This window comes from Anolis sagrei, chromosome 6 (genome assembly GCF_037176765.1).
Source record: "Anolis sagrei isolate rAnoSag1 chromosome 6, rAnoSag1.mat, whole genome shotgun sequence".
In the NCBI taxonomy this organism is placed as follows: domain Eukaryota; kingdom Metazoa; phylum Chordata; class Lepidosauria; order Squamata; family Dactyloidae; genus Anolis; species Anolis sagrei.
Genome location: NC_090026.1, coordinates 7,458,278 through 7,485,820, shown reverse-complemented (window position 1 = coordinate 7,485,820; position 27,543 = coordinate 7,458,278). Strand labels below are relative to the sequence as shown.

The following is a 27,543-nucleotide window of genomic DNA, read 5'->3' as shown; positions in this document are numbered from 1 at the left end:
CTTCCCGATCATGTTGGATCCTCCCTTTGGATATACTGGTTGGGGCTACTGACAGTTGCAGTGGTACAAGACCTGGAAATTTACATAGTTCCTATCTCTGCTGCATTCATCTGGAATACTAGTCTCTAAAAGGATATCACTGCACTTTAGAGCAGGTATGGGCACACTCAGGCCTGAGGGCCAGGTGCAGCACCTTGGGCTCTTTTCTCAGGCTCTCCTCTCTCTCACCATCCTATCCTTCCCTCTTTCCTTCCTCCTTCCCTTCCCTCCATCTTTCTTTTTTCCTCCCTCCTTCCTTCCCTTCCGTCCTTCCTGCCTTCCCACTTTCCTCCCCCTCTCGTTCCCTTCCTTCCTTCCTTCTTGTCTTTCCTTCCTTCCCTCTTTCCTTGCTCCTTCCCTCCCTCTGTTCTCTTCCACCCTTCCTTCTTTCCTCCTGGAGGATGTTTAGCTGGAAGAGGAGAAGGTAGAGAGGGAACCTGAGAGCCATATTTTAAGATTTGAAAGCGTGTCCCATTGAGGAGGAGGGAAACTGGCTTTCTGCTGCTCTAGAGACCATGGCACAAGGGAGCAATTGTTTCAAATGACAGGGAAAGAGATTTGACTGAAAAGATTAGAAAGCACTTCCTGAGAGTAAGAGCTGTTGGAGAGTGGCATAGGTTGCCTATGAGTGTGGTGGAGTCTCCTTCTCCGGAGGCTTTTCCGCAGAGGCTGTCTATCAGGAGTACTTTGTGCCATCTTGCATGGCGGGGGTCAAACTGGATGGCCCTTGGGGGTCTCTTCCAATGCTAGGATTGTATTTCAGGAGTAGGTTAATACAGGGTCTCATTGATACACCTTTTCTCTCCTGTACACCATCTCATCCTGATGAAGACCACCCCATGTGGGATCCAAATGTTTCCTGTCTTTCCTTCACTTTCTGCCTCTGAAAGAGAAGAGGAAAGGGAGGAAAGGGCAGGAAGGGGGCTTGGGGAGAACCCCCTCCCCTCCTCACCCACCCACCCTGCTCCAGCCCTCCATGCGTCCTCCAAGTTAGAAAGTTTGCCCATGCCAGCTTGAGAGATTGAGAGTCTGAAGGTGGTAGCAGCAGCTGTCATAAGCTAAGTTTAGGTTCCCAGGTAACAAGTATATTAAGGCTACTTATTCTTATTTCTCTCAATCTCCTAAAACATGGAATGGATTTCTCTTAAAAGCTGTGTGCGGTTCCATATTGGAATAAAGGCAGGATATGTTGCTAGAGGCTTCTTAACATTTTTAAATGTTACCGTTTAAACATTATTTATCCTTCTCTGCTGGCTTTAAACCTTGGTTTGGAATATTTCTTGCTGCATTTCTCCTGTGTTTGAGAATGGGTAAAATCTCAATTCTTGGAGCATTTTGTCTTAAACTGTTCTCACCCTTCCTCCCAAGGATCTGAGGGTTGTGTCTTTTATTTCCCTCTTTTCAATCGTCTTCAAAACCTTTTGAGGCAAGACAAAGTGAGTGGTCCCAACATAATCCACTGAGCTGCATGTCTTAGGGAGGGATTTCAACCCATGACTGATTCTGATTCTTGCCCCTGTTCCTCTCTTCAGGCGGCCGCTGCTAACAAACGCTTGAAGATTGCTCTGCAGAAACAGCAAGACGCTGCCAGCAAACGGAAAGAGAACTCTAACCGTGGAGTCGAGGGACTTGCTGCCCGTGTGAAGGTTAGGCCGGACAACTCAGTTTCTCCCTTTGATAAAATAGATTCTTATATACCTGGCCTGTTCTGACAGGGGAGCAAAAGCAGAAGGAAATAGATGAGGCTTAGCTGGTTCTTTCAAAATACAGTTTAACAGAACTTGCATGTTCATTAAAAAAACAGGCCTAAAATGATATATCCTATCTTGATGATAGGGCCCTCTGGCGGTGCAGTGGGTCAAACCGCTGAGCTGCTGAACTTGCTGACTGAAAGGGGGGTTCAAATCCGGGGAGTGGGATGAGCTTCCACTGTTAGCCCCAGCTTCTGCCAACCTAGCAGTTTGAAAACATGAAAATGTGAGTGGATCAGTAGGTACTGCTTCGGCTGGAAGGTAATGGCGCTCCATGCAGTCATGTTGGCCACATGAGCTTGCAGGTGTCTAAGGACAACGCCAGCTTTTCGGCTTAGAAATGGACATGAGTACCGACTCCCAGAATCGGACACAACTAGACAATGTCAAGGGGAAACCTTTACCTACCTTGATGATATACCCTAGTTTGTACCTCTGTGAACATCACATCACAAATGGTTCCAAGTTCATTTTAAGAGCTTTTGGGCTGTAAAATGAGGCCAGGTGGGTGGCTCTGGAGGATTGGGCAGCCCAGGGTGCAGACCTTTGTGAGATGCTTTCTTTACTCTGCATTAGAAGACAAAGGGAGGTATGTGGCCTTACCTTACTGTAACCCTTGGTTGTAACCTGATTTCTTTCTTATCCAGAATGATCTTGCGAATGAAATTGAGGTCCTCATTAGTATTGAAGAGGCTCAGCGCCACCTCAACGACCTCCTAGAAGACCGTAAAAATTTGGCCAAGGAAATCGCATCACTTAAAGAAAAACGGGACGCAGGGGAGAACCTTCCTTCAAAATACAAGGTGAGGATTTGTTGCTAGTTTACACAGTAATGAAACATGAGGAGAACGAGGGTCTTGTTTTTTTTCCAGGACTGGACTTCCTATGCTTTGTGAAGGATATCCTATGATGGGTGATTCCTCCTTCTCTTTCCTGAAGTCAGGGCTTACTGAAATTGGTGTCGCTTTTTCAGCTGGCAGAGAAGGAGCCATCCAGGAATGGGTTAACTCCTGTTGCAGGCCGGGACGATTTTATCCTCTTTCAACACACATTCACTTTCATCTTACTCTTACATTAGATTTCTCAGAAGGACTGCCGTCTTGGGCCTTTCACAAAGTGTTCAAAGCCCTGTTTCAGTGCTTGGTCCCATATCTCATTTTGATTTTTTAATAATGGTTTTTATTATGATTTTCAGGTATGCAAATCTACATTTAAAAGGCGGTATCATGTGAATTTGATGCTGCATTTCATTTTATTCATCCCACAGTGCAGGGACCCTCAAACTTTGTAAACAAAGGGCCACATCAGAGTCCCTCAAACTGTTGGAGGGCCGGATTATAATTTGAAGGAAAAAAAAGAATGAATTCCTATGCACACTGTAAATATCTTATTTGTAGTGCAAAAAAAAACTTAAAAACAATATAATAACTAAAATGAACAATTTTAACAAATATAAACTTATTAGTATTTCAATGGGAAGTGTGCGCCTGCTTTTGGCTGATGAGATAAGATTGTTGTTGTTATTGTGTGCTTTCAAGTCGTTTCAGACTTAGATTGATCCTGCACGAGGGCCGGGTAAATGACCTTGGAAGGCTGTATTTGGGCCCCGGGCCTTAGTTTGAGGACCCCTGCCATAGTGCGTCCTTTGTTTTATTCTTGCGCAACACATTCTTTGGGAAATAATGGCACAAGCTGATATAAGAAGAGTGCTAAAACTATATGTCAGGCATATGTATATGAACACTATAAGGGCCGGGCTTTAGGACAGTGGGATAAACTGCTAGCTGCAGAAAATCTTGCTGTTTGAAGGGGTGCCAGTTCAAGCCCGGGTTAGGGTGATCTCCCAGCCATCAGCCCAGCTTCTGCTCACCGCTTTAAGCAGGGAGGTAATAAAAGGCACCCATAAGGACATGCTGGCAGTCTATGGATTGGATTACTGTAATGTGCTCTACGTGGGGCTGCCCTTGAAAACTGCTCGGAAATTCCAACTGGTTCAACGGGCAGCGGCCAGGATGTTAACTGGCGCTCCTTACAGAGAGAGGTCAACCCTCCTGTTTAAGGAGCTCCATTGGCTGCCGTTTACCTACCGAGCCCAATTCAAGGTGCAGGTGCTTACCTACAAAGCCCTAAACGGTTTGGGACCTGCCTACCTGCGTGACCGCATCTCCGTGTATGAACCCACGCGCTCCCTCCGTTCATCCAGAGAGGCCCTGCTCACGATTCCACCTGCGTCGCAGGCTTGTTTGGTGGGGACGAGGGACAGGGCCTTCTCTGTGGTTGCCCCCCGACTCTGGAACACCCTCCCCAAAGACATTAGACTAGCACCCACGTTGGCAGTATTTAGGAAGAACTTGAAGACCTGGATATTCCGATGTGCCTTTCCAGGATAGGATAACCTCCAGCACTATGTCCCAGAAGCACTTTATTGAGTTTAAGACTCTCTGCACATTGCACTTGCCCAGAATCCCAACATATCACCTCTCACACCCAGCACTTTTTAACCTGTACCCTTCATTGGCCCGGCCCTGGTTTTATTGCATAATAGTGTAATGTTTTGTTTCTGTTATTGCTTATGTTTTTAATTTGCTTGCATTGTATTGTTATTGTCTGTTGTTGTTGTGTTGAGGCCTTGGCCTTTGTAAGCCGCATCGAGTCCTTCGGGAGATGCTAGCGGGGTACAAATAAAGTTTAATAATAACAAAGCTCCTTGGAATGGAAGATGGAGCGACAGCACCTCCCCATAGCCAGAGTCGAGCACAGCCTCCAAGATACTGGAAATAGGAGGGGGAAAACTACCTTTACTTCTGTTGTGTTGTCTGTCCTTGTTAATTGTATAACCGGCATTGAATGTTTGCCGTATGTGTGTTCTGTAAGCCACTCTGAATCCCCTTTGGGGTGAGAAGGGCGGGGTATAAATACTATAAAAAAAGAAATAAAAGCTGCTTGGACCCCATCTATCCCAGTGGGTTGAATCAAAACTGGAAGTTTTCATTTTCATTCTTATTTTTTCTTTTTCTTCTTTTTTGTCAGTGCCAAGTCGATAAGGGAAGAACAAAATACAATTTACCTGTTTGGAGAGATCAAGTGCACTATAGTCTATTTCATGATTTGAGTGCCAAGAATGACCTTACTCCTCTTTTTAAAATGGGGGTGCCACAAAGTGTCACAAAAAGGGGGTTGATGTGCATGTGCAATTCATCCAACATTGCCCTTACTGCTGGATTTAAGAGGTCACTTTTAACCTGGGATCTTTTCTCACCCCTTTCTTCCCAGAGACGCACCTTTTCGTGTAATGATGCAGATATGAACTATTCCCTCACCAACCAAATTCAGAGCCTGGAAACAGAGATGGAGCTCAGGTACAGGGTTGTTTGAATTTTCAGATGTGCAGATACAACAGGATGAGATACCATAAGGCAGGCATGGATAAACCTCAGTTCTCCAGGTGTTTTGGACTTCAATACTCACAATTCCTAACAGCCTATCGGCTGTTAGGAATTGTGAGTATTGAAGTCCAAAACACCTGGAGGATCGAAGTTTGCCAATGCCAGGTTGAAACCATGCAGCAGACAGCTTAAATGGGCTGGGGAATTAAAGCTTTTAGCTTCTCTTGGTTGGGGCAGAGGTCCTTATTTCCTTTCCTAGTGAATCCAAACTCCCCAAAGAAGAGGAATGCTAGCACATTTGGGCTGCAGCTCAATAAACAAGTTTGGTTTTAGCTGGACTGATGGCCTGGGTTCTTGGTGTTTCACGAGTGGGTTTATTAACAAAAGACCCTCCTCATAAATGCATAGCAGAGTAACTTAGCAGCAGCAGTGTGACCCAGCACCAGGATCCCAAAAGTGATAAAAGGACAACACAGACCAATGTTATCTCTTCCATAGGAGGCTTTCCTTTGTAGTAAAATAATATGGTTGCACTAGTTACAAAAATAAGGTTTCTATAACACAAATAAACAAATACATAGTAGCTTTACACATAGCAGCCTTCACACTGGAGCTTTCTCACGCGAGGCTTTACTCACACAGAGGTCTACCTCACTCTCCTCAGGACGACACTAGCTATGGCCCACTGACTCTTAACAGGCTTCGGCCTACTCACTCTCCTCAGGACGATACTAGCTTTGGCCCACTGACTCTAACAGGCTTCGGCCTACTCAATCTCCTCAGGATGACACTCGCTTTGGCCCACTGACTCTAACAGGCTTCGGCCTATTCACTCTCTTCAGGAAGCACCTGCTTTGGCCCACTAACAGGCTTCGGCCTATTCACTCTCCTCAGGACGACACTAGCTTTGGCTCACTGACTCTAACAGGCTTTGGCCTAATCGCTCTCCTCTGGATGACACTAGCTTTGGCCCACTGACTCTTAACAGGCTTCAGTCTATTCACTCTCCTCAGAACGACACTAGCTTTGGCCCACTGACTCAGACAGGCTTTGGGCCTACTCACTCTCTTCAGGACGACACTAGCTTTGGCTCACTGACTAACAGGCTTCGGCCTACTCGCTCTCTTCCGGTCTGCTTACTCTCCTCAGGACAACACTAGCTTTGGCCCACTGACTCTAACAGGCTTCGGCCTACTCGCTCTCCTCTGGATGACAGTAGCTTTGGCCCACTGACTCTTAACAGGCTTCGGCCTACTCACTCTCTTTAGTGCTTGACTCATACTTTTGTAATCAAAAATACCCAGTTACTTTTTAATATTTCTGACACTTGACACATTCCTCACTTCCTCCAAAGGAGCGCCCAGATTGCTGATCTCCAACAGAAACTGCTGGATGCTGATGCAGGAGACCGCACCAAGCATCGCTGGGGGAGCATCAACACCCTCCCGGAAGCCAATTGCGCGATCAAGTACCTGATTGGTGAGGTAGGATTAACTTAGGAACAGAGAGGAAGGTTAGGGTGAAGATGAGGAGGAACACGTGATGATCTGAACTTGGACAGAGGTTATGACATTTCTATAATAGTGAAAAAGATAAAAAAAGTATTGCATGTATAATAGAGATATTGTGTTAAGTTGTCCATTGGGAGGGAGGACAGAACAGGCATATTCAGAAGAGTTGTGGAAACCCAATGAAAGAGATTGGACTCCCCAGTCCAATCCCTTTCATTGGAAACCTTATGCTGGATACAAATTATTCAGTGAAAGTTGTTTTAATATACCACCTTTTCTCCTGTTTCCAAAGCTTACCTCCTCCAAAGTAGAGTACAGCAAACTGGAGAACCGCCTCCAGCAGAGCAAAGTCTCATGCGCCGGCCTGCACAAAATGCTGGCAGAGAAACAGAAATCAGCCGCCGAAATGGAAGCAGAGTACGAAAGCCAGCTAGTCAAGATGGAGCAGGAGCACCAAGAGAAGGTATCGACTGCTATCATAAATGGAGGCAGTTTTTAAAACTGTTTAGCTTTTCCCATCATTAATGGTGGAAACCCCTGTCATGGAGGGATATAGGAAAGATGTCATCATTGAAGAGAGCAAGGGATTGAGTTAGATCCTTGGCTGAGTTCTGCCCATTGCATGCTTAGTCATTTAAATGCCTTAAAGACCACAGATTTTGCTGGATCTTGAAAGATAACAGGGTCTGCTCTGGTTAATACTTGTATAGAAGGCAATGAATCCCAGGTCCTGTAGGCATTATTTCAGAATAAATAACTTGCAAAACCACTTCTTTTTTAAAAAAAATTATTGAAAATTTTTATGCTTTACATCAGGGGTCCACAAACTTTTTAAACAGAGGGCCAGGTCACAGTCTCTCAAACTGTTGGAGGGCCGGGTTATAATTTGAAGAAAAAAAAATGAATTCCGATGGACACTGCAGATATCTTATTTGTAGTGAAAAAATAATTTAAAAACAATACAATAATTAAAATGAAGGAACAATTTTAACAAATATAAACTTATTAGTATTTCAATGGGAAGTGTGGATCTGCTTTTGGCTGATGAGATAGGATTGTTGTTGTTTTGTGTGCTTTCAAGTTGTTTCAGACTTAGTTGACCCTGAGCGAGGGCCAGGTAAATGACCTTGGAGGGCCGCATCTGGCCCCTGGACCTTAGTTTGAGGACCCCTGCTTTATATAAAGAGGGGAGGGAGAGGGGGGACTTGGATGGGGGGGTTGTGGGAAAGGTGAAAATGTAAGAGTGGTGGGCGGGGAGGGATTTTACAGGGAAAGAAGGGGATGGAGAGGAGGAAAGAAAAAAATGGGGCGGGGGGGGGTCTGTTTCTTTGTTCCTCTTAAGAATGGGTTTAGCTTCCTGTTGTACTCTTCATTCTTCTTCATTCGAGTCTTTTACTTTCTAGCCGTGGTCTTTTTACGTGTTAAATTTTATATTATTATTTATTTTAAATTAATATTTTACTTTATTTTCTTTCATCCACTTCTGAGTATTCCCTGACCATGGAAAGCTTCTGAAATGCATGGGGTTACTATATTATTATTTATTATTATTTACATCATTTCTATGCCGCCCTTCTCACCCCAAAGGGGACTCAGAGCGGATCACAGAACACATACATAGCAAACATTCAATGCCATTAAACACACAGGACAAACAACAGATAGTGGTTTTATGTCAGCATTTTCCCAACTTTGGCATCCTGGAGGTTGTGCTCGGTTCCAACCACAGGGGGTGCTGTCACTCCATCCTCTATGACAAAGAGCCCTTGATTACAGACTTACTCCTTCCTTAGATCGGCAGCATTTTCTGGTATTTCCTTTTTACTGTGCCGTAAAATACCTCCCTGTTTAAGCAGTACCTAATTTCTCTCCTCACAACTCACACCTTTTTGCGAACTGCTTAGGTGGACAGTGAGTTGGGCTGAAGGTCAGATGCTCACCTTGACCCAGGCTTTGAGTTGCCAACCTTTCGATTGTTGTGATCTCTTGCTTCTAGTGATTAACCAACTGTACTAATTGATAGGTGACACGGAGACACATAATCACATAGACTGAGTTTGTTTTCTGGAGGTTGAGCCATGAAGGTCCATTCTTGCCGACGAGAAGGAAACATTCAGCCCCACTGTCTTAGTGGCATGTTATCATTATTGTTCTGGCGGTATTATTTTTGTTCTATTTCTGGATTTTGTATGGAACTGAAAGGAGAAGCTAGGGATCCAATAAAAACACTGAAGTGAAACCTGCCTGGGTAGCAAAACCCATTCCTGGGTGTCTCCTTCCTTGCAAGAATGGACCTTCGTAGTAAGTTTCCGAAGAATCATTTCCTTTGTTTTGTGCTGGATATTATTCCCAAGCCTTGGGAGAGCCTTACATCCCCCATATCTTCAATTGGTCTAACCAGGAATTGTTTAATAGCTTCACGAGTGTTCCTGGTGCTTGCTGAGTAATTTGTTCTATACCCAAAAGAAACTTTATAATTCAACACAGGGAAGGAAGAAGAGGTGAAAGGAAAGTGGGTGAAGCATATGGGCAAAGTTGCCATCCTATTAAAGGCAAGCAGTGTTTGGCGAGTTGGCTTATTAATAAAAGACCCTCCTCATAAAAGGGCAGCAGAGTAACTTATTATCAGCAGCATGTCCCAGCACCAGTAGCCCAAATTGATAAAAAGAACAAAAACACACAAACCAATGTTATCTCTTTCATAGGAGGCTTTTCTTTGTAGTAAAATAATATGGTTGCACTATTTACAAGAACGAGGTTTCCATAACACAGATAAAGTCCTTTGGATTTCTTTCTCATCCAAATAAATAGCTTCGCCTTTTCTCACACTGAACACCCGCGTGTTCACTTCACACACCTTTTAACACACAGCAGCCTTCACACACTGAAGCTTTATACACGAGGTTTACACAGGGCCTTCAAACTGGGGCTTCCTCTCACCAAAGCTTCGCACACCAGGTCTTAGAATCATAGAATCAAAGAGTTGAAAGAGACCTCATGGGCCATCCAGTCCAACCTCCTGCCAAGAAGCAGGAATATTGCATTCAAATCACCCCTGACAGATGGCCATCCAGCCTCTGTTTAAAAGCTTCCAAAGAAGGAGCCTCCACCACACTCCGGGGCAGAGAGTTCCACTGCTGAATGGCTCTCACAGTCAGGAAGTTCTTCCTCATGTTCAGATGGAATCTCCTCTCTTGTAGTTTGAAGCCATTGTTCTGCGTCCTAGTCTGCAAGGAAGCAGAAAACTAGCTTGCTCCCTCCTCCCTGTGGCTTCCTTTCAATATTTATACATGGCTATCATATCTCCTCTCAGCCTTCTCTTCTTCAGGCTAAACATGCCCAGCTCCTTAAGCCGCTCCTCATAGGGCTTGTTCTCCAGACCCTTGATCATTTTAGTCGCCCTCCTCTGGACACATTCCAGCTTGTCAATCTCTCTCTTGAATTGTGGTGCCCAGAATTGGACACAATATTCCAGGTGCGGTCTAACCAGAGCAGAATAGTGGGGTAGCATGACTTCCCTAGATCTAGACACTATGCTCCTATTAATACTTCCTCATACTGAGGGCTACTAACACAGAGGCCTTCTCATATTTATTTATTTATTATTTATTACAGGTTCTTATACCCCGCCCTTCTCACCCCGGGGGGGACTCAGGGCGGCTTACAAAAGCGAGGCACCATTTGATGTCCGCGTCACAAACAATCAATACAAAATTATTACAAATTCATAGTTAACAGTTCATACATAATACCAATAAAATCAATAAAATCAATAAAAAACCCCCATACAAACCCAATTCATCCCCCCACATGGTCAGCGTTCACTAACTCATAGCTCTCATTCTCAATTCCACTTCTTATATCCTGCTGGTCGTATTCATCTGATTTAATTGCCAGATTGCCCGAAGGCCTGGTCCCAAAGCCACGTCTTCACCCTCCTCCTGAAGGAGAGGAGGGATGATGATGTCCTGATTTCCCCCGGGAGTGAGTTCCACAGGTGAGGGGCCACCACTGAGAAAGCCCTGCTCCTCGTCCCCACCAGCCTCACTTGTGACAGTGGTGGGGTCGAGAGCAGTGCCTCCCCAGCTGATCTCAAACTCCGGGGTGGGACGTAAAGGGAGATACGTTCGGACAGATACACTGGACCGGAACCGTACAGGGTTTTATAGGTCAAAACCAGCACCTTGAATTGTGCTCGGAACTGCACCGGCAGCCAGTGGAGCTGGCACAGCAGGGGGGTGGTGTGCTCCCTGTATGTCGCTCCGGTGAGCAATCTGGCTGCCGCTCGCTGGACTAGTTGAAGTTTCCGAACCGTCTTCAAGGGCAACCCCACGTAGAGCGCGTTGCAGTAGTCTATTCGGGATGTGACAAGAGCGTGGACCACTGTGGCCAGATCAGACTTCCCAAGGTACGGGCGCAACTGGTGCACAAGTTTTAATTGCGCAAAAGCTCTCCCGGCCACCGCCGAGACCTGGGGTTCCAGGCTCAGCGGTGAGTCCAGGATCACTCCCAAGCTGCGAACCTGTGACTTCAGGGGGAGTGTAACCCCATCCAACACAGGCTGTAACCCTATACCCTGTTCGGCCTTCCGACTGACCAGTAGGACCTCTGTCTTGTCTGGATTCAATTTCAATTTGTTAGCTCTCATCCAGTCCGACACAGCAGCTAGACACCGGTTCAAGGTCTGGACAGCCTCCTTGGTGACAGGTGAGAAGGAGTGACAGATCTGGACATCATCTGCGTAGAGATAACATCTCAGTCCGAAACTCCGAATGATCTCTCCCAGCGGCTTCATGTAGATGTTAAACAACATTGGGGACAGAATCGAACCCTGTGGGACTCCACACGACAACGGTTGTGGGGCCGAACAGGTGTCACCCAGTAACACCTTCTGGGACCGTCCCTCAAGAAATGACTGGAGCCACTGCAAGGCAGTACCCCCAAGACCCATGTCCATGAGGCGTCCCAGAAGGATACCGTGATCGACGGTATCGAAGGCCGCTGAGAGGTCCAGCAGAACTAACAGGGACACACTCCCCCTGTCCAGTTCCCTGCGCAGATCATCTACCAAGGCGACCAAGGCTGTTTCCGTCCCATGTCCCGGCCTAAAGCCAGACTGTGCCGGATCAAGATAATCAGTGTCTACCAGGAATCCCTGGAGTTGAGTTGCCACCACACGTTCCAGGACTTTGCCCAAATAGGGGAGATTGGAAACTGGCCGATAGTTGTCTAATTGAGTGGGGTCCAGTGATGGTTTCTTCAACAGCGGTTTGATAATAGCTTGCTTTAAGCTCGCTGGAATTATGCCCTCCTGTAAGGAGGCGTTAACCACCACCTTCACCCACTCCGCCAAACCCCCTCTGGCTTCCTTTATCAGCCAGGATGGACAGGGGTCTAGGATGCATGTGGTGGGTCGCACCTCTCCAAGGATCCTGTCCACATCCTCAAGCTGAACCAATTGAAATGAATCCAACAAAACCTGACAAGCAGATGATTTCGTCACATTCTCAGAGACTGCAGGTAAAGTGGCGTCGAAATCCGACCGAATCCGCACAATTTTATCCGCGAAGAATCGAGCAAACGCTTCACAGCGAGCTCCAGAGCTGTCAGGGATCTCGCTTTTCGGCGGGTTTAACAGACCCCTGACAACTCGAAAGAGCTCGGCTGGACGATTTTTCGCAGATGCAATGTTGGCAGCAAAGGATGTTTTTTGTGCTGCCGCTATTGCCACATCGTAGGACCTTAGAAAGGCATTCAGATGTGTTTGGGCTGATTTAGTCGGATTCCTGCGCCACACGCGCTCTAGCCACCTTTTCTTTCGCTTCATTGCTGCCAGCTCCTCAGTGAACCAAGAGGCTGGGTTAGCTCGGTTACTCGAAAGGGGGCGTTCCGGAGCGATTGTGTCAATTGCCCTAGTCATCTCGATGTTCCAGTGAGAGACCAAGGCATCGACAGAGTCGCCAGTCAAGGAGGTGGGAAATTCCCCAAGAGCCGTCAGGAAACCATTTGGATCCATAAGCCTCTTGGGGCGGACCATTCTAATGGGTCCACCACCCCTGCGGAGGTTAGGAGGTACAGTAAGTCTAAACCTAATCAGGTAGTGATCGGTCCATGACAATGGAGCGATGGTCAGCTCCTCCGCCCCGACCCTATCACCCCATCCCTGGGTGAAGACCAAATCTAGTGTGTGTCCGGCAGTATGGGTGGGACCAGATACTAATTGGGACAGGCCCATGGTTGTCATGGCGGCCATAAAGTCCTGAGCCGCTCCTGAAAGAGAGGTCTCGGCATGGACATTGAAATCCCCCAGGACCAAAAGCCGCTGGGAGCTCAACGCCATGTCCGAGACCACTCCTGCTAGCTCAGGTAGGGAGACTGTCGTGCAGCGGGGTGGTCGGTACGCTAACAGAATCCCTATCCTGTCCCGGTCACCTAACCTAAAGCCGGCACACTCGAATGATGATGATTGTGGGATGGGGCACCTGATCAGGGGAATACAAACCTTATAGACTACTGCTACTCCTCCTCCCCGCCCTCCGGGTCTTGGCTGGTGCTGGACAGAGTAACCTGGTGGGCATAGTTGGGAGAGATTCACCCCTCCCCCCTCGTCCAACCAGGTCTCTGTTATACACGCCAGGTCGGCTTGTTCCTCCTGGATTAGATCTCGAATAATGGAGGTTTTTCCATTTGCCGACCTGGCATTGAACAGCACCATCCTCAACCCAGAGGGGCCACCATCCTGACATCTCAGTTGTATCTTGTCGGGAGTATTTTTTGGAGTTGCCAATATATTCCTATTATTTTCAGGCCGAATCGTTTGTATGGGTGTAGTATAGGTGATCTTTGGAATTGCCAATATTCTATTGTGAATTTTGAGCCCTACTAACACACTGAGGCCTCCCTTACACAGAGGCTTACTAAGACTGAGGCCTACCTCACACTGAGGCCTTCTCACACTGAGGAATCTCTCAGACTGAGACCTAAGCTACAGGCACACCTGCTTATATTGAACTGCAGTTTTTGCTGAGTCGTTGCATCCATTTAACCCTTTCAGTGCTTGACTCACATTTTTGTAATTACAAATACCTAGTTAATTTTTAATATTTCTGACAAGCAGAACATCTAACTCCATAAATTGAACCGTTGAAACATACTGTAGCTTCTAGAACTGTTTGTAAGGCTTCTCCTTTTTGGAACGGACTTTACTGATGGAAATTCAGCTGGAGGGAGGAAGGGGCACTTCTCACATTAATTCATTTGCTTTGGGGGTAGGAAAATATATGGCATGGTTCAGTATTTATCAAAGCCTCTGACAGTGAAACTCCTATTCATAGCTTCCTTCTCCTTCCCTTTTTTGATGTTGCTAAAAAGAAGCCAGCCAGGATGAAGAGAAATGCAGTGTTGTGGGTGAAAAGTCTACAGTGTTGCTGACAAATAGAACTTCCTATATTCAAAGTTTGCTAACTCTGCCCTGTTTTCTCTCCCCCCCCCCCACCATCACCACTTGTCTGTCCATTCTCCAGGTGCTGTACCTGCTCAGCCAAATCAACCATAAAGAAGAAACAGAGAAGCGGTTAGAGATTTCCATTTCAGAACCGGAGCAGCAGCTCCTCGAACGGCTTCGATTCCAGGTAAAAGCTCAGTGTCCAAAGAATGGCACCTCCTGCCCTCCCTACGATGGGGCCATATTCCAGTGGGAAGTGGCCCTATTTGCCATTTAGACCTGAGGAGGGCACATGCTGAGGAGTGGAGGTTCGTTGTGCCAATTGAATTGATTGTACTGTATAGCATTTTAATTTTTTTGTTACGATGGGAATTGCATAGTCCTGAATGAATGGTAAAGAACATCAGAATTACATGGAACATTGTGCCGTTTGTTCGTTTTTTATGGGCATCCAAAACAAACAGAAAGATCCTCTCCAGAACAAGTGGGGAGAGGGAACCAGAATTAGCAGAATAAAAAAATACATTATTCCTAGTTCTACATGGTGGGAAGCTGTCGTAGTAGTAGTAATTATAATAACTGAATAATAATAATAATAATAATAATAATAATAATAATAATAATAATAGAACTGGTGGGATCACAAGCCGGAAAAAGTTACAGAGAATGAACACGCTAAACTCCTCTGGGACTTCCGTATTCAGACAGACAGTTTTGGAGCATAATACTCCTGACCTCACAATTGTGTTAAAAACAAAGTATGGATCGTCAATGTTGCAATCCCAGGTAACAGCAGGACTGCAGAGAAACAACTGGGAAAGATGACATGATATGAGGATTTAAAGATCGAACTTCAAAGACTCTGGCACAAACCAGTAAAGGTGGTCCCAGTGGTGATCGGCACACTGGGTGCAGTGCCTAAAGACCTTGGCCTGCACTTACACACAATCAGCGCTGACAAAATTACCATCTGCCAGCTGCAAAAGGCCACCTTACTGGGATCTGCACACATTATTCGCCGATACATCACACAGTCCTAAACACTTGGGAAGTGTCTGACGTGTGAGCCAATTCAACAGCAAGCAGAGTGTCTTCTGTGGACTCATCTTGTGTTTCAAATAATAATAATAATAATAATAATAATAGAAGAAGAAGAAGAAGAAAAGTCCCAAATTCTGGCCAGTAAGTAACAGCCGGGGGACTGCAAAACCAACAACAATGAAATAATAATAATAATAATAATAATAATAATAATAATAATCTACACTACCCATAATAATAACAATACTTTATTTATACCCCTCCACCATCTCCCATAGAGACTCAGGGCAGCTTACAAATAACACACAAAGATGCCATACATAAAATGCACAATTCATAAAATAAAACACATCAGTATGAAAACAATAATACGTTACATAAACCAGGTATAAAAATTGGATAAAACAACATCTGTTAAAAATAAAATGACTTAAAAGATCCATGTAATCAACATTGTTCTTCTCTGTTGCCCTTTTCTGGACACATTCCAGCTTGTCAATTGAACTTCAATTGAAGTTCAGAACCATACTGTATCTATCCACCTCCACTGAGGTCTAAAGCATATCGCTAACATTGAAGTCCAAAAACATATTGATGACAAGATGGAGTCTTGAGTCCGAACATGCTCAATAAAATCACATGTCTGTAGCCCCTCTCACACCAAAGAGGTCAGTCAAACTGGCTAATCAATATACATACAATACAAATGAGCAAATATACATTATTTGCAAATAGTGAAGGCTTGGAAAGTTGCTGTTTCCAACACAATCTTTCATAGTGATGTGTAATCTGACATTGTTGGGCATTTTCTTCTAAAAAAAGGGGCATTGATAAATGTTAGAACCCATTTCTATGTATAGGATGAAGAACTGTCAAAGATGAAAGAAGTCTTTGAGAAGAACCAAGCGCTCTCTGAAGAGCTTGAAACTGCCAAACAGGTATGGTCAGAGGGTGGTGCTCTTGCGGACAAGGGAAGTAGCGTTGGTCCTTCCTGGCCGCCGAGGCTCATTCCCGCATCTGCCTTCCCAATAGAAACTGCTGCTTCTTCAAGTGGCCAGTGGCCAGAAGATCCGGAACATGCATCCTTCGCGAACAGAAGAACCGGACTCCCCCTTCGACTACATCCCACCCAAGGTGAGTGTAAAGTGTGGGCTGAAGCACATAGTGAGGCTGCCCCTCTTTGCTAATTCAGTGTGTCATTTAACTTGTTCATACACACACACACACACACACACACACATATATATACATATACGTATAAGTATATGAGAATGTATGTTACATATGTATGTGTATTTGCTGTTGTGTACCTTCAAGGCGTTTCTGACTTATAGGAGGAAGAACTGACCCAGGGTTTCCTTGGCCAGGTTTGTTCAGAGGAGGTTTGCCTTTGCCTTCCTCTGAGGCTGTGAGAGTGTGACTTCTTGCCCAAAGTCACCTGCTGTGCTTTCATGGCTGAGCGTGGATTCAAACTCAGACCTCCAGAATCCAAGTCCAGAACCCCAACCATTAAACCGCACAGGCTTTTGTGTGTGTTACTTGGTTCCAATGTTGGAGAAAGCATCATAGAGTTGGAAGAGACCACATGGGCCATCCAGTCCAACCCCCTTCTGCCATGCAGGAAAGGCATAATCAAAGCACCCCCCAACAGATGGCCATCCAGCCTCTGTTTAAAAGCCCCCAAAGAAGGAGCCTCCACTACACTTTGAGGCAGAGAGTTCCACTGTTCAACAGCTTTTACAATCAGGAAATTCTTCCTAATTTCCTCTTTGTGGAGTCTGTGAAAGACTCCTATAAAGAAACATTTCGGCAGAGGCCCCGCCCACTCTCCCCAATAGTATAAATACCCCAGGCAGGGACTGCGCCTTAGTTCCTTTTTCCGCGCTCAGCAGTTTAGGAACCTCTCTAGTCTTGCGTCAGTTCACTAGCTTAAATATTGAACCTCTCGTTTCGACAGCGGCTTGTTTTTTTACTACGGCAAGTTTCTCCTTCCCTTGGACTTCAGACTTCGCGAATGTAGAATTTCCTTTCCTGTAATTTGAACCCATTGTTCTTCATCCTAGTCTCCACAGCAGCGGAAAACAAGGCCTGCTCCCTCTGCCTTATGAAAGCTTTTCGAAATGTTATCAATGGCTATCATGTCCCTTTTCAACTTTCCCTTCTGCAAGCTAAACATACCCAGCTCTTTAAGCTTCTCCTCATAGGGCATACAAAGGACAAGATACGGATAAATGACTGTAGCAATAATTACGCCACTAAGGGTTGATGGGACTTGCAGTACTACGTCAGGAGGACTACACATCCCCATCCCTATTTTAAAATGTGGCCATCTCTGATCACAAATTACTGGACCTATTTAGGAAAGTTTTGCACTTTTTGAGAATTCAGCTTGATTCTTACTGCAAACATTTTTTGGCTAGGTTCTCTCCTTAAACATCCCCATTTCCTGGACCAAGCTAATAGTCTTGGAACGCAATCATCTTGCTAAGTTTCTTGGACTTTTAAAGCGTTATGTATTTTGCATGAAGATTTATTTTTTTCATGTGTTTTGGTTGGATCAGCCCAAGACCCGCAGACAAACTACCGCAAAGTCTGCATTCGGGATGCCTGAGAAAGAGTCGTCATCCGATTCGGAGGATTTGGGAGGAGACACTGAAGATGCTGAGTGGGTCCCAGCCAAACTTGCCAAGAAGACTGTTTTGGGGGTATGACTCTGATGGCATTTTGTAAGCTTTGCCCCACACCTGAAATTAGGTCAGAAGCCATTCCCAGATTCCCCTTTGCTAGCTGGGGATTCTGGGAGCTGCAGTTGGAAAAAAGAATCCTTCTCAAAGGTAGACCATCAAGGCCCAGGGATTCCAATTAGCTGATGTCTTCTGAAAGTTTCCCTAATCCTCTGTTATCTTTAAAGCCCTCCTGAATGCCCTGTGTTCAATTTTGCAAACATGTCTGTGCCTTGAATGCTACTCACCCACCTTTGTCGAAACCACTTCCACTAGTTATTCCTCTCCCCTTTCTTGTTGTAAAATTCCAAATTATCTGGATTACATGGCACAGTAACTAAACTTTTGCAGAGAGTGAAGAAGGGACTTGGGTTCATTTCCCGGTGGAATGAGCAAGGAGGTTCTGCAGTTTGCCTAAAACTCAGACTAGGGGACCTTTACTATAGAATGTGTCCCTTTAGAAGCACTATTCCTTATTTAGATGTGAGCATTGTTGCTTTTATTTCATTGCCCATCTCTTGGGTTTCTGTGTCTCACGGCATTCTGTGCCAATTAGCTGGATTTACATCATTCTGTGGCACAATCCATTCTTTTGCCGATTGAGATGGGAAACGTAGACAATAGTCCACTGTGTATTTATTTACACTGTGGTCCAGAAGTGCAAAGGCTGCTTCTTTCCCCCCGGATGTCCAGTGGCAGCTGGAAGGCGCCAAGAGACCACTTCATAACTGATCTGTTGAGTGTTCAGGCCAGGGAAGGAGAGGATGCGTGTTCTGTTGTGTAAGTGGAGAAAAGGCCTCTAATGCCACTCTCCTCTCTTAGTGCAACTGCAAAGGCCGTTGCAGAAACAAGAAGTGTGGCTGCCGGAAGCAAAAAGTGACCTGCTCTGAGGACTGTCGCTGTGAGGCCGAGGAATGCCGGAACCGAGACAGCTGTGTCTTGGTGAGTCGCCCGCTATTGTAGCCTACCCTTTTGGTCTGTTTGGTATTAATATTATTAGTGACTTCCTCCATGATTGTGGCATTTTATCTTCCTTCATTATTCCATTATACAATTCTAATAATTTTGGCGTCAAAACTTCTCTAAAGCTTTTATAATATTCTGTTCCTATTCCATCCAAGCCTGGAGCTTTCCCAACTTAAATTCTTAATAACTTCCTCTACTTCTGTCTTCTTAATAGGTTGTTCCAGTAGTTCTTTATCTTTATTCTCCAACCTACCCTCCCAATTTTCCTCCACATATTTCCTGATTGCTTCACCTGTCCTGCTTGCAGGAATATTTGAGATCTATCGCAGACTTAAACTTTTCTACTCTGGACCCCTTTCGGCCTGAGACATTTTTATGTGACCCCAGATATAGATTGCATTTCCCAGAAAATAAAACTGAGTCTTATTTTTGCCCCAAAAGCCGTATCAGGGCTTCTTTTCAGGAGATATCTTATCAACATTTGCGAGGTTTGCTAAAGAGGCTGGGTTTCCTTTTCACGAAGTCCAACTTAAGCATCTTCTGCAGAGCCCACTCTAAACACTGCACAACAAATTCATGTAAATATCTAAAACAGAACAAAGTGGCGTTCAGAAAAATGTTTTGGGATCTCTGCATTGAGCTAAAGGGGACCCATTGGAGGTCAGGATCCAGACTTTTAAGAAGAAATGGACTGGAGTGCAGTATAGCCAATTCTCTACCCTTTTCCGCTGAAAATAAGGCAGTGTCTTATTTTTTTCCCCCAGAGATGTGCTAGGTCTTATTTTCAGGGGATATCTTATTTTTCCATGAAGAAGAATTCACATTTGCTGTTGAACAAAAAAAGAAGAATATTTATTAAACTGGTTGCCTGACTCACACACAGGGCCACAAAAAATAAGGGCTGTAAAGTACCTGGCTCCCACACACTGTCTGGAGACTGTAATAACAATTTGCCACAGGAGTTCCTGGACCACTTGTACAGCACGGACTGTATTGCAGCTTCCGACCACAGGGGGAGCTCATCACAAAACTTTGCTAGGTCTTACTTTCGGGGGAGGCCTTATATTTGGCAATTCAGCAAAATCCCTACTAGGTCTTATTTTCAGGGGATGCCTTATTTTCAGGGAAACAGTGTATGTGATTTTATTGAAGGAAACAATAGAGAAAATAGGATGGGATGCTCTTGTAAGTTTCAAAAGGAGAGTAAAAATTTACTTTTATTATTGCAAAGATAGTTCGCTAACTTTGCTAGGAGTCTCTAATACTCTCATATTTGTAAGAGAGACACCTCACGAGGCTCCCTTCTCAAACAAATGGGTCATAAAGCACACTAAAGGCTTTTGAAAAGAAGGGGGAAGTGACCATACAGACCTCTTCTTAGAGAGCAGGCCTGCACTACAGGGTTCCTTCTGTCCCTAATTATTCTCTAGATAAGTATTGATGTTTCTTCACTTCCAACAAGGAGCCACAGTGGCGCAATGGGTTAAACCCTTATGCCAGCTGAACTGCTGACCTGAAGGTCGGTGGTTCAAATCCGCGAGACGGGGTGAGCTCCCGTCTTGTCAGCCCCAGTTTCCCATGTGGGGACATGAGAGAAGCCTCCCACAGGATGGTAACACATCCAAGTGTCCCCTGGGCAACGTCCTTTCATACAGCCAATTCTCTCATGCCAGGAGCAACTTGCAGTATATTTTCAAGTCACTTCTGACACGATTTTTTTAAAAAAGCTTCCAACCAGGTGCTCTACCTGGAAGCTCTGCAGCTCAGGGTGAGGTTTCTGCCTTGTTTAGAATGTTGCAAATTTAGCCTCAGCCAATGGGCAGACATTTCTCAGTCCTTATCAGAATTATCATTAAATGTGGCAAAGAAAGGGTTAGAGCCAGCATGGTATAATGATTTGAGTGCTTGCTTTTAATCCTTGCTCAGCCATGGAAACCACAGAGCGACTCCAAAGATATCAGAGTGTTCCTAGTTATTCTCTAGATAAGTATTAATTTTTCTTCAGAGGGTTGGAACTCAACCACATCTTGCACAAGCTTGTAGTCCTCATCATGTAATTAGATTGGCAGTTGAGTTGGTTGGCAGGGATAAGCCCTTCCCCCATTTGCCTGTCTGCCTGTCACTCTATTCTCTCCTGTTATCACCTTGCGGTTAGACGGATAGTTCTTTTTCTGAGCATGTAGCAAGCCCTGAGTCCTCCATTTGGTTCTTCTGTGAGCATGGAGAGACAAGATGTCTGCTGTTCATTACCTAACTATGCCCTGCTAACTTCCTTATCTGGATATGTTGTTTTTTAAATAAAGCCTTTCATAACTATGTATTGTCAAAGGCCTACATGGCTGGAATCCTGGGTTGTTATGAGTTTTCCAAATGGTGTGGCCATGTTTCAGGAGCGTTCTCTCCTGACGTTTTGCCTGCATCTATGGCAGGCATCCTCAGAGGTTGTGAGGTCAAGAGAGAATGCTTCTGGAAACATGTCCATAAAACCCGGAAAACTCACAACAACCCTTTCATAACTTTTTAAGCTTGACTGTGCTCCTGAATTGCTTAAATTCATTTGCTTTACTACTGACACTATAAGCTGCTAAACTGTTGCTACTGTTGTTACTGATGCTTTACATTTCTGCATGGGCTTTTTTTCAAAGAAAAAGGATAGACTTCTTCATTTGAAGAGGTAATGAGTGGAAAGAGCACACTCCAGATTCCCATACGTCTTTCTCTTTTCCTATTCAGGAAGGGACACTTATGGAGGGGCCAATGGGAGACACCAAGGACCTGGACTTCAATGTGGAAGACCCCACACTGGTGGCAGCAGGGGACACTTTCTTTGCACCCCCAGCAATCACTCCCATCACAAAGGTAGGCAGATCCAGAGCCATAAATGACATCAACAAGAAGATTCTGATTATTCTTTGAGGTCTCATTGGGGAGAGAAGTGGAAGGATTCCGATCATGTTGAAGCCATGCAGCAGGAAGACATGTCTGGTGGTTTCTTTTTGGTTTTGGTGGGGGAATTTGGGGAGAAATATACAGGTTGAGCATCCCTTATCCAAAAACGGAAATACTCCAAAATCATCTCCATTGATAGCTGAGATAGTGGCAACTTTATTTTCTGATAGTTCACGGTACAGAAACTTTTAGATGCAACATTATTAAAACTATTGTTTAAAATAATCTTCCGGTTGTATGTATAAGGTACACATTAAACATACATTAATTTCAGTTCCATCTCCAAGATACCTCATTCTGTACATATGTACATTAGAATTCCAAAATCTGAAAAAATCTGAAATCCAAAACTTTTCAGGTCTCAGTCATTGTGATTAACAAGTGCATCCAAATTAAATTTTCTATCCATTTGAAGTTTCTTTTGAACCACCTTCCATTATCCTCAGGCACTACTTGTGGGAGCTGTAGTCCAGGGTATGCTTTGGCAATAAGAACTGGTTCATTCCTAAAATGTAAATTGTGTGAAGCAGACCATTCCTAAATTTTGGCATTCCTAAAATGTAAATTGTGTGAAGCAGACCTGTGGCATTGAGTTGAAAACTATAGAAGCCTTAGTTTTATTCTAGGAAATTTGTAAATATTTCTTAATTCGAAATATGCTGTAATGCCAAGCATATGATGGCTTGCCATCAAGGAAATAGAGTGGCTCAATGTTTTGGAGATGTGTAGTTTAGCAAGGCATCCTATTCTATGTGTGACCTTGTAAAACTTCCATAGCATTCAGCCAGGACAATTAAAATGAATTCATTCTATAGCATAGATGCATCCCAAGGTCTTCTTTTTCGTTGCTTTGGAAGCTTTAGTGTTCTAATACTTTTCTTTTAAAAGAAGGAATTCTAAACACATAGCAAGTGTAAATAAAGCACAACCTTTAATGCCCAATTAATGCGCATTACATTCAGCAGCAATTTTTTTTTTTTTGGTTTCAAGATTTTGAAAATTGAGTTGCACATGAGTTTCAATGGTGCCTTAGACTTGAGTAAATACTAGCCATGGGCCTAGTAACTGTTTCGGCTGTTTAATTTGTGTTTTGTACAGTTTGTTTCATTCAGGTGGCACGAAACAGTATACCCTCCTCTGGTACGAAAATATTAGTGAAACGAAAGGAAAGTGGGAATAGTAACCATTTGGTTGCCTGATTTTCGGCGCTCAGCTGCAGGCCCTGGCAGGTGTGGGCACTTTGGGCTTGCAAGCCACACACACATACTCTTTCAAAGGAGAGTGTGTGTGTGGCTTGCAGACTCAAAGTGCCAGAGCCTGCAGTCGAGTACCGAGAAAGAGGTGTGGCATGCAGGCCCAGAAAGCACCCACGCCTATCAGGGCCTAAAACTGAGGGGAAGTGGAGCGTGGGAAACCCACCTATTGCCGCCAATGGGACAAAAATACTTGTTTTGTTTTTTTTAACCTGGGATGAAAAAAGCTCATTCGGAAAGGCGCCCGTTTTCAGGAGAGGCACTTGAAAACGGAAACAGGGCTTACGAATGAAAGAAACAGAAACGGATAGTGATTCTAAAGAAAGGCACAAGACTAGTAAATATGGTATGTGGTGAAATGCTAGTTTCCAAGTACAATTCAGAGTGCTGGCTTTAGCCTATAAAGCCCTAAATGGTTCCGGCTCAGTTTACCTGTACGAATGTATCTCCCTTTGTGAACCATCAAGAACTTTAAGATCTTCCGGGGAGGCCTTGCTCTTTAACCCACCGCCATTGCATTTGGTGGGGACGAGAGACAGGGCCTTCTCCGTGGTGGCCTCGCTGTGGAACTCCCTCCCTAATGAGATCAGATCTGCCCCCTCCCTCCTGGAAGAAACTCAAATCTTGGCTGTGGGATCAAGTGTTTGCAGAATAGACTGATTGGCTGGGGAAGATAATGTTTTAGTGCACTGCAATGAACTGATTAGGATGATGATTTGATCTGGTGAACTGTTTTTAATGTATTTTTATAACTGTTTTCATTTTGCTAATTGTATGTTATGTTTTATATGGTGTCGGCATTGAATGGTGCCTGCTGGTAGCCATCCTGAGTCCCTCTTCGGAGGTAAGAAGGACAGGATATAAATGTTCCAAATAAATAAATACGGTATCTGACGAATCCCTCCTCCTTTCTGCAACCCAGGCTTTGGAGAAAGCCCCTGAGGGAGAACCCATAGAGCCCGAGACGAATGACAGCTCCGTCTTCCGCTACCCAAGTGACTTAAATGCTGGTGGGAACCCAGTGCCGTTGGTAAAGAAGAGGCGAACGCGGGCTCTGAGCAACACCAGCCGGTGGTTCTCCGGCTGCACCCCGATCAAGGAGGGCTTCTGAGCCGAAGGAAGAGAGAGGACCCTTCATCCTAGAGTTGGCTCCATCCCATAGTCAAGGCAGGCCCCGTCTTTTGTTCATTTTATAGTGTGTACATTTTTTTTCTTGAATAAATAGAATTTAAAGCATATGAAATGCACTAGTGTTTACCTTTTTGGTTGTTCTTCACGAACATACATTCCAATAGGCTGAGTTTTATGGAAAGAATGAGAGGAAATTTTCCTAGAAACGGCCTTAAAATATGTATTGAGATGCAGAACTAGTTCCTTTCTGAAAAACTGAATGATCGAATGTGACTTTGTGCTTATTTTCCTGTAAACATTACAGAAGCAAGGTTTCCCTTGGCCCTTGCACAGCATTCCTTAAAATAACTTTTTCCCCCAAGTACTGTACGTAAAGAGATGGCAGGAAATTGTACATTTGGGCAGGAAATCCTGCTCAAGATCTTTTGGAGCTTGAGTCTTGGCCAATGTTGCTCTGAGGCATTTCTGTTACACCTTTCGGCATACTCGTTGCCAAGGGGCTACGGAATACCACCTGGCTTTACTTATGCCTTCAGTTATTTGAACCAAATTGTCACTGTCTCTGGCAAACACTTTACCAATACACTGGATACTGTTGTCAGGCACTTTAACAAAACTGCCACCTTTCTGCTTTCTCCCACTAATGGACTCTCAAGTTTTATTTTTTTATAGTTTTCCCTTTCCAAACACATGACACGATAATAAATACTACTAATAAACTCTTGTTATCAAAAATCGAAGCCATGTAACATTACTTCCATAGTTCCATCACCTTCCAAGGCAATTTAGATGAGGGTGCACCAGCTGGCCTTGGCTCAGAGGGGGAAAGAAACAAGGATGCACTCATTGGCTTCCCCTCAAACCAAAGAGTAGTTGCATCTCCATCTACCCCGCTTTGTCCCATCTCCACTAGTAAACAGCATCAGCCTAAATCTCAAAGGCTTGATACTTAGCCAGTGCAAAGAATGAAAAAAGATCCCCCTGTGACCACATACATAAGCCACACTTATCTGGGCATCCTGCCCAGATGATCTTAGGGCACTCAGAAACCATTTTGTGTTTGGATTTAAGGTACCAAATGATTCGCCTTTTGTTTTTAAATCTACTCCAAACTCTTATTATGAACCCCTACAGCTCTGTAACTTTTGCTTCCTTTGATATGTACATAGTAGGGTTGCAGTGTAATTGTAATGTGTAACATAACTCTTTAAATGTTTCTGTCATTCTACTGTTTGTTAAAATTTCCTATTTATGTTGTCAGGCCTGTCTGGTTTCAGTCCCACTTCCTCCTATGGCTGACACCATTTCTCAAGTTCTTAGTCATGCAGCACCTCAGTGACTGCAAAATCCTCCCTAATTGTGTTCTACTCTGAAAAACATACTTTTTATGCCGTGTTGGTTATGATCATAATAAAACTTTTTCTAAAGGCGTCGGTCTAACTTCAACAAATGTCAACCTTTGATTATTTTTTTGTAATTAATAGCTAATTTTTAAGATTGAAATAAACTAATGTTTTGGTAGCAAATATAGCCTAACTGTGTTTTTATTTGGGGAATGGATCTAGTCAGTCCTCTACATTCAATGGAAAGTCCCCATCTACACTGCCATATCATCCGGTTTCAGAATGCAGATTAACTGCATTGAACTGGATCATATGGCAGTGTAGATCGATGATTCAGAAGCAGTTCAGTCTACACTGACCATATAATCCAGTTCAAGATGTATTATATGGCAGTGTGGATGAGGCCTAAGTCCTCCAGCATGACTCTTTGATGAAGTTCTAATGCAATGTTTCTCAACCTTCCTTAATGCCGCAGCCCCATAATACAGTTCCTCATGTTGTGGTGACTCCCAACCATGAAATTATTTTCATTTCTACTTCATAACAGTAATTTTGTTACTGTTAAGAATTGTAATGTAATATTCCTGCAATATTCCTGCTTCTTGGCAGGGGGTTGGATGGCCCATGAGGTCTCTTCCAACTCTATGATTCTATCTGATATGCAGGATGGATTTTCATTCACTGGACCAAATTTGGCACAGAAACCCAATATGCCCCAATTTAAATACTAGTGAGGTTGGGGGAATTGATTTTGTAATTTGGGAGTTGTAGTTGCTGGGATTTATAGTTAACCTACAAATAAAGAGCATTCTGAACTCCACCTATGATGGAACTGAACCAAACTTGGCACACAGAACTCCCATGACCAACGGAAAATGCTGGAAGGGTTTGGTGGGCATTGACCTTGAGTTTTGGAGTTATAGTTCACCTACATCCAGAGAGCACCTTGGACTCAAAACAATGAAGGATCTGGATCAAACTTGGCACGAATACTCACTATGCCCAAATGTGAACACTGGTGGAATTTGGGGGAAAATAGAATCATTCTGAGGTTGTAGTTGCTGGGATGTATAGTTCACCAACATTCTGAAGAGCATTCTGAATCCCACCAACAATAGAATTGGGCCAAACTTCCCACACAAAATTCCCATGACCAACAGAAAACAGTTTTCTGATCTTTGGCAACCCCTCTGACACCCCTTCATGACCCCAGCCCCCAGGTTGAGAAACACTGTTCCAATGTAAGATGATGTAAAGTTGCACTGGGGGATCAAAAGATTCCTAGGGGAAGCATTGTAGCCAAACCTGTGCATAAAGAAATCCATGACAGTCAAACGTGCCAATTACATAGATGGGAAAAGAGGTTCTCCAAAGGTTCCTGAACAAATGTTGCTTTGGATCTTGTTAGGCGACCTGTGTCTACATATAATTTCTCCAAAGGGAAAATCATTTGCCATATTGCTACTGAGAAAGTGGAGATGCACACTGAGGAATGGCCTAGAGGACAGGGATTATGGGAAGTGCAGTCCAAAAACCAAAGTCCCCAAAGACCTTGCAACCTACTTTTTAAATAACTCCAAGTTACAGATTCTAAAGGGTGAGGCAGCATAACTTCTTTTTTTAAAAATGCATGCCATTCAGTCAGTTGAAGACATAGCAGAGTGTAAAGAATGAATGTTTGAATGCATGCAGAGGAACAGAAGAAACAGGCCTGAAGAAAACTAACATGGAGTTCTCGCAAGGCATGCTATGGGAGGGCCTTGGCAGTCGAAGCGAGGAGGCAGCAAGGCATAACTGAGTGACAATGAACAATAAGGTGTGCGGTCAAGCAAGTAAGGAGTGTGCAGGAGGTACCCCATAAGTCATGAGGCCTGGAATGTGAATGTCCTGAACTTTGGGAAGAACAAGGACTTGAAAGGACTTAAAAAGAACAGAACAACCTGATTATTAAAAAGAAGAAAAATGGATTTTTGCCTTACTTACTTAGGCAATTCCTCGTTGGACGA

The 27,543-nt window shown here is 44.3% G+C and overlaps 1 protein-coding gene across 4 annotated transcripts in view; it reads left to right on the top strand.

Moving 5' to 3' along the window:
• LOC132777589 (chromosome-associated kinesin KIF4-like) overlaps positions 1–25,720 on the top strand; it is a 51,835-nt gene extending 26,115 nt beyond the window's left edge. For 3 of the 4 annotated variants that reach the window (XM_067469730.1, XM_067469731.1, XM_067469729.1), the window contains 12 exons: positions 1,572–1,685; positions 2,438–2,593; positions 5,064–5,149; positions 6,531–6,660; positions 6,980–7,150; positions 14,211–14,318; positions 16,033–16,110; positions 16,205–16,306; positions 17,734–17,877; positions 18,718–18,837; positions 21,595–21,720; positions 23,986–25,720. In XM_067469730.1, coding sequence (XP_067325831.1) covers positions 1,572–1,685; positions 2,438–2,593; positions 5,064–5,149; positions 6,531–6,660; positions 6,980–7,150; positions 14,211–14,318; positions 16,033–16,110; positions 16,205–16,306; positions 17,734–17,877; positions 18,718–18,837; positions 21,595–21,720; positions 23,986–24,174 — 1,524 coding nt within the window. In that variant the 3' untranslated portion in view covers positions 24,175–25,720. The remainder of the gene's footprint in view (positions 1–1,571; positions 1,686–2,437; positions 2,594–5,063; positions 5,150–6,530; positions 6,661–6,979; positions 7,151–14,210; positions 14,319–16,032; positions 16,111–16,204; positions 16,307–17,733; positions 17,878–18,717; positions 18,838–21,594; positions 21,721–23,985) is intronic. The other variant, XM_067469732.1, reaches the window with a different exon arrangement.
• Positions 25,721–27,543: the final 1,823 nt, after the last annotated feature.